The sequence below is a fragment of the Corythoichthys intestinalis genome, chromosome 2 (genome assembly GCF_030265065.1).
Source record: "Corythoichthys intestinalis isolate RoL2023-P3 chromosome 2, ASM3026506v1, whole genome shotgun sequence".
NCBI lineage: Eukaryota > Metazoa > Chordata > Actinopteri > Syngnathiformes > Syngnathidae > Corythoichthys > Corythoichthys intestinalis.
The window spans coordinates 60,078,112-60,090,136 of NC_080396.1; the positions used below are offsets into that span (position 1 = coordinate 60,078,112).

Sequence of the window (12,025 nt, forward strand, 5' to 3'; positions counted from 1 at the left end):
GGCATGCAGCCCATGCATTGGCATTCAGGAGTCCACCTACCCAGTGGCCACACTGTAGATAGCAAAGGTGCCTGTGAAGGACTGAGAGAACACCTGAAAGAGGTAGAGGATATCATGCATATGCGTAGCTCGGCTGCACAGGCTTATTAACATATAGCAAAAAAAGGAAACCTGTAGACTCGCCATTAGGTCCTTCGCATCACAAAGTGATAGTGAAAAATGTCAGGAGCATTGAATATAATTAATTAAAACATACTGCATAGGGCGTATGACTCAAAATGATCATTTAACATTAAGAAATACCACAACATGATATGCCCAAATAACTGTTGCACTATTTATCAAAGTTTTTTTTTTCTAAATATATTTTGACGCTCTGGGTAGCTGCGCTTTCTTGCGTATCTTCCTTTCTCACCATAACTTCTGTACACTAGTCCCAGCCAACAATGAGGTACTCAAACCCATACCAACAAACTAGTCAAAGTCTGAAAGTAAAATACATTTTAGGAGTGTAGCAAAGGCGATTGCAAGGGAAGCTCAGCTTTCCACAAAATGTCAAAAAATAAGTCATCAAATATATAGGCCTACTGTTGTGTGTAGATGTCATTGATTAATATGCGCTACAACGCACTCAACTTTTGTTCAGAATGAGTCTCTTATCACTGGTTACGGTGCGGCTATTCATTCAGCTGCACAGCTTCATAGTCCTTTAAATAGAGTGGAAGCTGTGCGCATCTGGACTGGCGTACCGCACGTAACACGTCACCTTTGCTCATTAATATTCATGACGTTAGCAACTGTTGCTAGGGGAGGTCAAACTCGCGTTTGTCCCTCATGCTAGATGCATGTAAATAGTGTACGAACGAGATGTTTACTGAGTTAAATCTACTAATTCTGTCCGAAAATGATGTCCCTAATGCCAAATTCACTGGTAAAGATGTGGAAGAACATACAAATGTTCAGTTAATGAGATGGCTTGAGTGTCGAGACAGGAAAAAGAGCCGTCCTGATCCAGAGGTAGCATTGTTTTATCAACATCCTTTTTCTTGTATGCATTGCCATACGCTACTGACAATGACATTCTCTTGTTTCGACAAGCTATCCGTTACCACCATATGCCTTTCTTATATATTATATCCTCTGTTTGTCTTACGTCTCTGACCATTCTTGGGGGTAATTTATATTGCTATTTTTGTGTAGCGATTGTAAATGTTACTCAGTGAGAGCCAACGAAAATTTTTAATTTTTTCTCTAATAACAAATCTTAATTTCTATGAATTTATTTACACTTCCCCCTTACTAAGGTTGTTTCTTTACAACAGAAAAGGTAAAGCTGTTAAATCTAGAGCTTACCTGTAGGCAGGAACAGGCTTACTACAAAAAGACCATGCCCAAACATGGCTATGTTATCTAAATGTTTCTAAATTTTAGAAAAATAGGCCTAAATGACTGTGATATATGTGATATATAAATAAAATTTAAAAAAATTTTCAGGTCATTCATTGTCAGACAAAAGCAGCATGGCAAAACGCCACGCTAAAAAATATGTAAAAATATCAAAATGGCTTACTTCTTCGGGGCAGGCAATGTATCAGGATTGTCATCTGTAGGACCATGGCCCCCAACAAAATGTTTACTGCATATGACGGTGAATGGCTTCGCCTTGCTGGCTTTAAACTGGTCTTTTGGATGTCCGCTAGCATGGGTTGTATGCGAGTGCGCGTCTATGTTAACCCCCTTCCGGTCTACAATGGTGATGCCTTGCGGTCTAAAAATAGCATTCGTGTGGTACACTATTGAGAGTACATTGTTCCACTACTGCGCAACGAGACATTGGCTTAAGACTGGGTTTATCCTGCCCATCAGATGTTTTACATCTCTGGGGGTCTATGAGCAGTGGGCGGGGCTTGGTTGGCTTGGACGATCTGGTTCTCAGCATGATGATTGAATGATCTGTCTGAGGCTGAATTCCTTTTTGAGTGACAGCGTAATCAATGATCTTGTATTAACATCCGCAGGAGGCATTTTTCAATTTTCATTCCGTTGTTCTGAGTTCAATTGAAGACTTTCATAATCATCCCAGTGACACTTGCTTTGTTAAAAACGACTAGCGAAAAATCATGCTTATTTCTGGAGTTTTTTTTGTATTGTAGTTGCTTGTGTTTGGAGACTTGACTTCTGGCACACTACCTTCTTTCCCTACTGAGCAGCGGGAGCCACTGAGCCCCTCCCCACCATAACAAAGCACTCAAAGACCAGCATCTTTTACTGGGGTGTACCTATAGCAGTAAGCTACCTAACTGCATGTCACCATTGTTCAGAATAACCTAATATTTAAATATCTACTATATAATTTACACAATTTAGAAATAAATCATCAGTGAAATTTCCAAATATGTTAAAAAAGTGTATTACAAAATCACCGTGCATTTACTTTAGTTTGATTAGGTTTGAAAACCAGAAAGCCTTTATTCAGACTCATTAAGTAAGGTTTCGTTTAGGGGTGTCAAACGATAAAAATTTTTAATCGAGTTAATTAGAGCTAAAAAATTAATTAATCGCAATTCAAACCATCTATAAAATATGCCATATTTTTCTGTAAATTATTGTTGAAATGGAAAGATAAGACCGAGATGGATATATACATTCAACATTCGGTACATAAGTACTGTATTTCTTTATTATAACAATAAATCAACAAGATGGCATTACCATTATTAACATTCTGTTAAAGCGATCCATGGATAGAAAGACTTGTAGTTCTTAAAAGATAAATAAAAATAATAAATAAAATATATAAATAAATAAAATATATAAATATTTATAAAAATTTATAGAAAATATAAGGGCTGTCAAACGATTAAAATTTTTAATCGAGTTAATTACAGCTTAAAAATTAATTAATCGTAATTAATCGCAATTAATCGCAATTCAAACCATCTCTAAAATATGCCATATTTTTCTGTAAATTATTGTTGGAATGGAAAGATAAGACACACGACGGCTATATACATACAACATACTGTACTTAAGCACTGTATTTGTTTATTGAAACAATAAATCCACAAATGGCATTAACATTCTTTCTGTTAAAGTGATCCATGGATAGAAAGACCTGTAGTTCTTAAACAATAAATGTTATAGTTACAAGTTATAGTAATTTTATATTATTATTATATTATTATCATGTTTTCGTTTTAATAAAATTTGTAAAATTTTCAATCAAAAGTAGAGTTAATATAATAATAAGAAGAATAAAAATAACAATAACAATAATAAAAATAGAGTGACCAAAGTCTAAGTTTTACGTGTATTTTGCATAGCTATTTTGATATGGAATGCCAGTTCATTTTGCATTGTTGTTGAACTGTGTGTCAGAATAAGGCCTCATTACTATAGACTGAAGTGCTTTTCTTTTTGTGAACATTTTTTTTTTTTTTTTTTTTTTGAGAGATAGGAATATTATTTTTGTTGTGCTTTCACTAAACGCCACTTTTAACAGTTAATCAAATACTTGTTCTCCCCACTGCCAATGAGTTTTCCCATTGGCAATGTATCAAATACTTGTTCTCCCCACTACATGTTTGTTGTGAAGGAGTTGCCAATAAACGGCGCGGTCCAAAGAACGCCTGTGTCCACTCGCCTTTACTGTATAACATACATCTGTACATTCTGTACATATCTTACCCAAAATACAACAAGAGAAACATAATTGCCACTAAAAGAAAGAAAACTTACCGAAATATGTGTGGAGCACAAACAGCAATTTGCATTGCATTGTGAATACAGCATAAACGTCTCACAACTACTAATTCTCCCACGATTAGAAGAAATAACATGAGTATGGAACGGCGCTGCCCCCAAGCGGCCGGTGGCATTCTCTTCACTCTTAATGTTCATAAACGGCCTCAGTGTCATCTGTTTGAGGCAATATGCGAGATGGACATTCACCCAAGCGCCAGCAGAGGGCGGCAAAACTCCATAACAACAATTGAGCGTTTCACTGTACTGTCATTTAAATCTGTCTGAGCGGGGACATCTGCGTGAATTGCGTCAAATATTTTAACGTGATTAATTAAAAACATTAATTAACGCCCGTTAACGCGATAATTTTGACAGCCCTAATATATCCTCCTGACTACCAGGGGAAAAAATGTTGTCCAATCACATTTATTTTGAAATTCCCCAATCTATGTGAAGTAATTAGAATACTGCAAAAGAAATTTTTGAAATTTTTACTTTTGTTTTTAAGCTTTGATGTGTCCTCTACAATGGACATCGGAACCCAATAAAGGGGAAACAAAACTTCGTTGTCAAACAGTTAGTCCAACAGAAAATATCAAAGAGTCAACTTGACAAAGCCTTCAACATAAACATAACTGTCCATCATGCCTTTTCTTTTGTTTCACTTTTGCTTCTATTGTGTTTTTTGGTAGGATACTTCAAAAGCAATTCCCTTTCTTGGTAACACAAAGGAAATCTTGCATTCGGAGCACATAACATACTGTATTTTTTACTGTTGCAGTCAGATCGGCGACACCTTGATGCATTTCATCCACCATCTCTGAAAGATGCACAGCACCATAGTGTCTCAGAGCTGCATTTGTCTGTTGTTTTCATTTTTGACATGGGGGAGTGTAGTCATCTTCACTGTCACTTGCTGCACGTCCTGCTTGGGCTCGAGCAATTAATCCTTCACCAAGGAGCACTTTGAAGTCAAGGAACTTCTGTGGTTTCTTCACCAGACACTCTCAGTCACTCTTATGCTGGAGCCATGAGTTGGCAGTTGCCAGGTCAAAAAAGGGGAAAATGGCATGATCTGTCCATTTTCTAGTCTGAGCGGGCATCCTGTAAAAACTCTACATTCAATTGACCAAGTCCACACCATCCATGTTGGTGTTTTACTCAGCAATTGCCAGTGGCCTTGACACTTGGACAAACCTTTTCTATTTCTTGGACCATCTTCTGAGTGTGCCCTGATGTTCAATCCCATAAGCAGATGATGCCATGACAACTGGCTTGTTGTCCAACCATTTTATGACAGCAAGTTCAGATGTGCTTTGTCTCACAACCATCTCTGGTGACCCTTTTTAGTTCTTTTTGAAGAGCTCATCCCCTCTGATCTTGCAGTCTTTTGGAACCCTGTTATTCATGAGGGTTCCAGTCGCTGTCAGTCCTTTTGTCATCAGGGTGTCAAGGAGGCTGATTGTTGTAAAGTACCTGTCAAAGGACAGGTGGGTGCCTTGAGAACAGACTACGTCAATTGAAGAACAGCTTGTTCCCCAATGCTCCTTCCTCCTGGAACTGTGAAGGTTGTCTTTCCTTGGTAGACCACAAAATCCAAAACTAGACCAGTTGGTGCACCAAAAACAAATATTTACCTTGAGTCTACTTGGGTTTGGTTTGCCCGGTACATACTGGCACACTGGGCATCGATCAATCAAAGGAACCATTTGCTTGTCACAATTTTCCTTTTCTTGGCTAACTCGGACGTCCTTGCCGTAGTTTGGTCAAGAGGGCCCTGATTCTCCACAAGACATCACTTGTTTTTTCTTCATTTGAAACATCAAGGTCGTTGACAAGCTTGATGGAGTTTCTCAATTTGTAAAACCGATTTCTGGTCTGCTCTGCTTCAATTTCCTCCTCAGAGGTCCCTGAATCATCTTCCTCTATTTCTGCGTCAAATAGTGGATATTCATCATCTTCATCAGATAACTCAATGTCTGAGTTTCCATCAACAATCAACAGTAAAATTTGCTCTGCTCCTGAGAATGACGTTTCTTGTCATTTGGGAAAGGGTAAAATGTACAAAAGTACTTCGAATGTCCGATACAGAGGACATTTTTTAAACACTTGAATACTCTGCTAAAATACACTTAAAATAACTCAAACAACACTTAAATGTGTTCTTAAGAGTCTTATAGACAAAACGCCAACAACATTTCAAGACAAAATGTGTTCGATAAAAAGTATTAAACACTTACTTTTCCTATTCCCATAAAATGTGCTTGCATTGACGGAAGCCATTTTCTTCCATGGTAAAGTAAAGGTTAACAAAACCCCACCCCTACAAATTTGGTATCATTGGAAAGCTCTGGATGTCCTCTATAGAGCACAAAAGGAATGAATTCAATTGGATGCAGTGGGTGGGAGATATTTCGGTTTATAAATGTCCTGTACAGAGGACAAATTTGAACTACTGGTAGTCAGGAGGATATATGAAATTTCTAGTATTATTAGGGCTGTCAAAATTATCGCGTTAACGGGCATTAATTAATTTTTTTAATTAATCACGTTAAAATATTTGACGCAATTAACGCACTAGGCCCGCTCAGACAGATTTAAATGTCAGTACAGTGAAAGGCCAACTTGTGTTTTATGGAGTTTTTCCGCCCTCTGCTGGCGCTTGGGTGTGACTTGCATATGTTATGTGGCGTAATGTCGCCCTCTGCTGGCGATTCAGTGCAGCTGATTATTTGGGTTTCGGCGCGCTTTTCTGACGTGATTATACGTCGACGCGAACTCACACTAATAGACAGTGCTATTCAGACCAGCTAACGTCCGCATCCAGTATTCAGTGGCAGTTCTCATAGCCCCATCACACTGTTTGTGTCTAATACATGCATCGCTTGTGAGTTATATTCCTCCTTTGTTTATATTCATGAGCATTAGATAGTTATTGATGATGTGTATTTGAATTTGTTCACATATATGGTGAAATGCAGTTACATTGTTAGATGCTTGTGAGCTAATTGGCTAGTGCTACTGCTCAAATGGACACGTGTGTGTACATTTTATGTTATTTTGTGATTTATGCAAGTTATTGACACATTGCCTTGTTATTTTCAGTTTTACAAAAATACAAGAAACGTGCTCCTGTCAAAAAGAGATGACTTCAGTAAAGCCCATGCAACTTTGCCACACCGTCTGATTTCTTTTTGGAACTTATGTTCGCTATCTGTCAATTTGTGTACTCACACACATTGAGGACAGAATAGGGCTACTAGTTTATTTTTTGATTGAAAATTTTACAAATTTTATTAAAACGAAAACATTAAGAGGCGTTTTAATATAACATTTCTATAACTTGTACTAATATTCATCTTTTAAGAACTACAAGTCTTTTTATCCATGGATCACTTTAACAGAATGTTAATAATGTTAATGCCATCTTGTTGATTTATTGTTATAATAAACAAATACAGTCCTTATGTACTGTATGTTGAATGTATATATCCATCTTGTCTTATCTTTCCATTCCAACAATAATTTACAGAAAAATATGGCATATTTTATAGATGGTTTGAATTGCGATTAATTACGATTAATTAATTTTTAAGCTGTAATTAACTCGATTAAAAATTTTAATCGTTTGACAGCCCTAATTTATATTTTATATTAAAACCCCTCTTCATGTTTTCGTTTTAATAAAATTTGTAAAATTTTCAATCAAAAAATAAACTAGTAGCCCGCCATTATTGATGTCAATAATTACTTACACAATGCTCATGGGTGCTGAAGCCTATAAAATCAGTCGCACACAAGCGCCAGCAGAGGGCGGCAAAACTCCGAAAAACACAACAAGTACATCTTTCACTTTGCAGTCCTTTTTGCTGTCCTTTCTGTTTGAGCGGGGCATTTGTGCGTTAATTGCGTCAAATATTTTAATGGGATTAGTTTAAAAAAATAATTACCGCTCGTTAATGCGATAATTTTGACACCCCTAGTTTCGTTACATTACTTACATCATGAACAAAATCAAGTCTAAAGAAAGAAACATTGCATCGAAGGAGAACCGAAGAATAAGGTTAAAAAGTGGTGATGTTAAAGTTAAGATATTTCTGCTTAGTCGACATTGCAGCTAAAAGCCTTCACAGTGAGATCTATGCTGGTTGGCTATTGTGTCACAGGCATCAGCAGGTCCTAAAAATAATTAAATTAACACGTCAAAGAAGACTAATGACCAACATCTTTGTGTTTGGGTGTGCACGTGTGTGTGTGTTTTGACTGCAATTGATTGCAATCACGCGATGAATTCAAGGTGGTACATTGATTCTTACCACTCTGTTTTGGGGGGTTTTTCACAACAGACTCAAAAGAGGCAATTTGCCTGCTGGCCTTTGCAAGCATTTTTGGCAAACAAGTCCCTACTGAAATTAAATGTCACATCCTCTACAAAGCGCACTTGAAGAAGGGATATTGGATTTGTTCCTTTGTTGTATGTCGGCTGTTTGGGACTGACGCAGGGTTGAAGCTGCAGGGATAAAGATAGGTATATGCCGAGCCCCAGGAAAAGAAATGGGAAAATAATTGAGCGGGCATGTCCGGGTCCAAGCCTGAGGTAGTGGCCATGTATCAAGGTCAAAAACTCCGAAGATGCAACGCAGACAAACAGTGCAATGAAAAACAACCATGAGCACTGATACTTTTGTCGAAATCTTTTAAGAAACAGTCAAAGTTGATTCTTGAATTAGATGTGGACTTGTACCAACCGGCTCGATACGATGAGTTATACTAATGATTGCATTTATTTCCCTTTTATCAGAAAAACCTCACAGAACCCCATAAAACAAATGTATGAATTCTGAAATTATAATGATCTCGTCTCATTTTACTCACAAACTGGCTCAATCAATCTGATGACATCTCTTTGATTTAGCACAAAACTGATATGCTCACAAAAATCATATATTTTCCATAAGATTTGCATTTTAAAAGCACCCTCTCATAAAGTGGTAAACCTGTCATGATTGGTCAGGTAGTGTTCAACTGAGCAATAAATCAATCCAGTGGTCCAAGACCGCGGCATGATGACCATTAAATCCAGCTCACTTTGAGGCAGAGTGACTGCAAGGGAGTAAAGACTCCATGGTTCAGCTGAACTAGATTGAAAAGAATCGTGAAAAAAAAAACAGGAGGGCGGTCAGGCACGTAACATGCCCTAAGGCCACGGGAGAAAGCACTGTCAAACTGAGAGTGGACAGCGGTTGCATAAGAGTGGAAGTTTCTGAGTGATGAACAGTTGATATCAGGCAGTTAATTCGAGCCATTCGTTGTTCACATTCCCTTTCTTAGCAACTGTCATGCATGCTTTGTGCGATCATATTTGGTGTTAATCTAGACAATATAAGTCACAAGACTGTCTGTGTGTCTGTCGGGATTCAAAGCCTTCAAAAACCCTTTATTGTCACTAGACAAAGCACCATAAAATTGTTTTCAGGCTTAGGGAGTACTCTTGACTTAGTATTTTTTAACTAATATTTTCAAGCATTCTTTTCTTACTTTTTTTTTTTTTTTTTAAACATTTTGCTCTCAGTACAGATAAATCTATTCATATGAACTCCATGTTTTCGTATTTTGCGTGTGGATTATTTTCATACTTTGATAAGTAGCACGTAAAACTGAACCAATTTCACTTTGATCTTGGACTCAGCGTTCAACAAATGAAATCCCCAATCATCGTAACAATTACTTACTCATCGATGTCGTAATGTAAAAGACGGTGAAGGAATCTGACTTTCCAGCCAGACCGCCGGAATCACGCCAGCCGAACCGCCGGACCTGCGCTGGCGCAAATCCAAAGAGGGGGCCCGGGCAATCCGGCCAGAAGGCCAAACTCCGTGCCTTCACCTTAGTCTTAACCCTTTGTACTTACTCCATTTTGAAAGGTTTAAAGAAGACTCACCGAGAACAAGTTGACAATTTATTCGGGTCGACAGCGATCAAACAGAAAGACGAAACAGATACAGACTCAGGCGAGGAGGCAAACTCGTTCCTAGGTCACCATATCAGAAGTCAACAAGAGGTTCCCGAAAAAAATGACAACACTTAATTAAACATTCAGTCTTTCCGGGGGAACTGATTGCGAGAGTTGGGGCATCAATCTTGCTAAGTAAGTTGCATGACGCACGCGATAGGCTTACGTGATAAGAAGGCGTTGTTTATCTGTTATTCCCTATATTCTGCTTGTTTTCCTTAAACTAGAGTATAGGTGCTATTTATTTTATATTGGGTGTGTTAGAGTTATACAAACAGTCAAACTGTAAATACGAGAAACGGTACTCTTCCCTGATTGATTACATTAAGTTTGTTAGAGTAATGCAAACAGACGGTGCCTATGAGAAAAGGTACTACCGTATCTCCTTCAAGGGTCATTGCTGATGCTGAAAGAAAACACAGGGCATGACATTTTCAACAAGGGCATAGGTTTGCATAGGGACAGTAGGGACAAAACACGATCAACTTTGCAGGATGCTCAAATTGTCCCCACCTACGTTTTAACCAATCTTATTTGCACACACACACACACGCACACACACACACGCATTCACAGCGACACCGACAGAAATACAGCGTGCCGCTTCATCCGCCCCCTTCGAAAACTTAGGGTATTAGAAGTTTTTTTTTTCCAACAGCAGCAGCCACTGTAAGTACTATAAAAAGACAATGTTGTGGAGGTGGGGAAGACACCACTAATTTTGCTGCCAAAAGTCAGACCTGCATCAGAGTTAGCATAACATTAATCTGTGTAAATTTCTCAAACACGAGGATGAAGTTGCTCTGAGAGAAATATCGTCCTGTATGTTTTCTACTGTTAACGTTAATTAAACTGTAAGAAATGTAGTGAACCAAAATGTATCCCCTTTTCCCTAGTTTTCATTTTTATTTTATTTATGTGGTCTTAAAGCAGCCCAAAGGAGCTTTCATTTTTTGTTGGGTTTGGCTGTGCTAGTGGACAAAAGCAGTAGTGTTTTACCTGAAGGAAGGCTCCATCTTTATCTATTTTTGTTATTCCTAACTAAAAATTTTATATTTTATGAAATTTAATTTATTTAGACAGGCAATTTTGAGTGGTGTTAAGACAAACTTATTTTTTTGCATTCAAGGATAGTTAAGAGATGATTAAAAAGTTTGTACTTTTTGTGCATGTAAATATAATTCATGTTCAAATAGTGCAATTTAAATGTTTCAATAAAATCCAGACATTTATTCTGGAAGTTTTCAAAATGTTTCTTTAGTAGTTTTTGAAATCAAAACAATCTTAAAATCTTAAAAAAAAAAAAAAAAACTTTTTCTCAGAAATTTTCTTAAAACATTATTTGAACGCATTTTTGGGGGGATTTAGATGAAAAATAACAAACTTTTAGATGTATGGATTTAATAAGAGCAAATAGTAATACTTACTTAAAGTGGAATAATCTAACACATTAATCTGTTAGAGAAGAAGATGGAGAAAATTATTCGACTACATTTAAGAAAAATGATCAGATTAAGACGTTATAAATTTGCAGTGTGAAAGTTAGTATAACTCAATACAGATTTATTTTGCATTCATCATTTAGCCTATCAATTAATCAGGTTCATAATGGTGAGAAATGTAGACCTGACCCCCATTCACCCAATCTGTTAGGTCTTATTAATGTCCCGTCCCTAGCAAAAAAGTGTACGTGTAGGTTATGCTGCTATATCGTCCGTACCAATATTAAGACCAAACATACGCCCTTGATTCTCAAACTCCAACATAGAGGCACCATCTCCTTGCAGCTGAAGCATATTATCAGGATATAAATACTCCTACATTGTATAGACACATAATATATTTTTATGTTGATGCAGTTCTGGGGCTTTAAAGTAAATACAATTTGTACAACGCACATATACCATGTTTTACAATACCTAACTATATTCCTCATCTCATGCAGTATGTACCTGTGGATGAAATATCAATGCTTATGACGAATATTTACAGTGTGCATTCATGTGTATAGGAGCGTGACCCCCCTTCAATATTGTTGTCATTTTATTTTATGTATCCTTAATGCTGTTCAGCACCTAAATTCCCTCCTCCCCTTTCAGAATCTGCAGTACTGTACAGGCACCGCTCTTTCGAGACGTGTTCTTCCCGAAGGTCTTTGTGTTCACTTGTGTATATCAATCACAGAAATCTACCTCCCCTCTTTTCCGGTTCACTTTCATCTAATTTTCAAATTCTATTTACTCCCTCCAACCCCTTTCCAAATAATTT

At 37.3% G+C, this 12,025-nt stretch overlaps 1 protein-coding gene across 6 annotated transcripts in view; it reads right to left on the bottom strand.

Moving 5' to 3' along the window:
• LOC130906210 (inactive dipeptidyl peptidase 10) overlaps positions 1 to 12,025 on the bottom strand; it is an 80,664-nt gene that overhangs the window by 23,830 nt on the left and 44,809 nt on the right. The window contains exons 1-2 of one of the 6 annotated variants that reach the window (XM_057820278.1): positions 9,477 to 11,079; positions 41 to 93 (exon numbers count right to left, since the gene is read on the bottom strand). Coding sequence is in view for 2 of the 6 variants with exons in the window: in XM_057820272.1 (XP_057676255.1) it covers positions 3,739 to 3,878 (140 nt within the window). In the remaining 4 variants the exon portion in view is untranslated. Of the gene's footprint in view, positions 1 to 40; positions 6,275 to 9,476; positions 11,080 to 12,025 lie in introns of those variants that run through there. The other 5 variants (XM_057820305.1, XM_057820315.1, XM_057820287.1 and 2 more) reach the window with 5 other exon arrangements.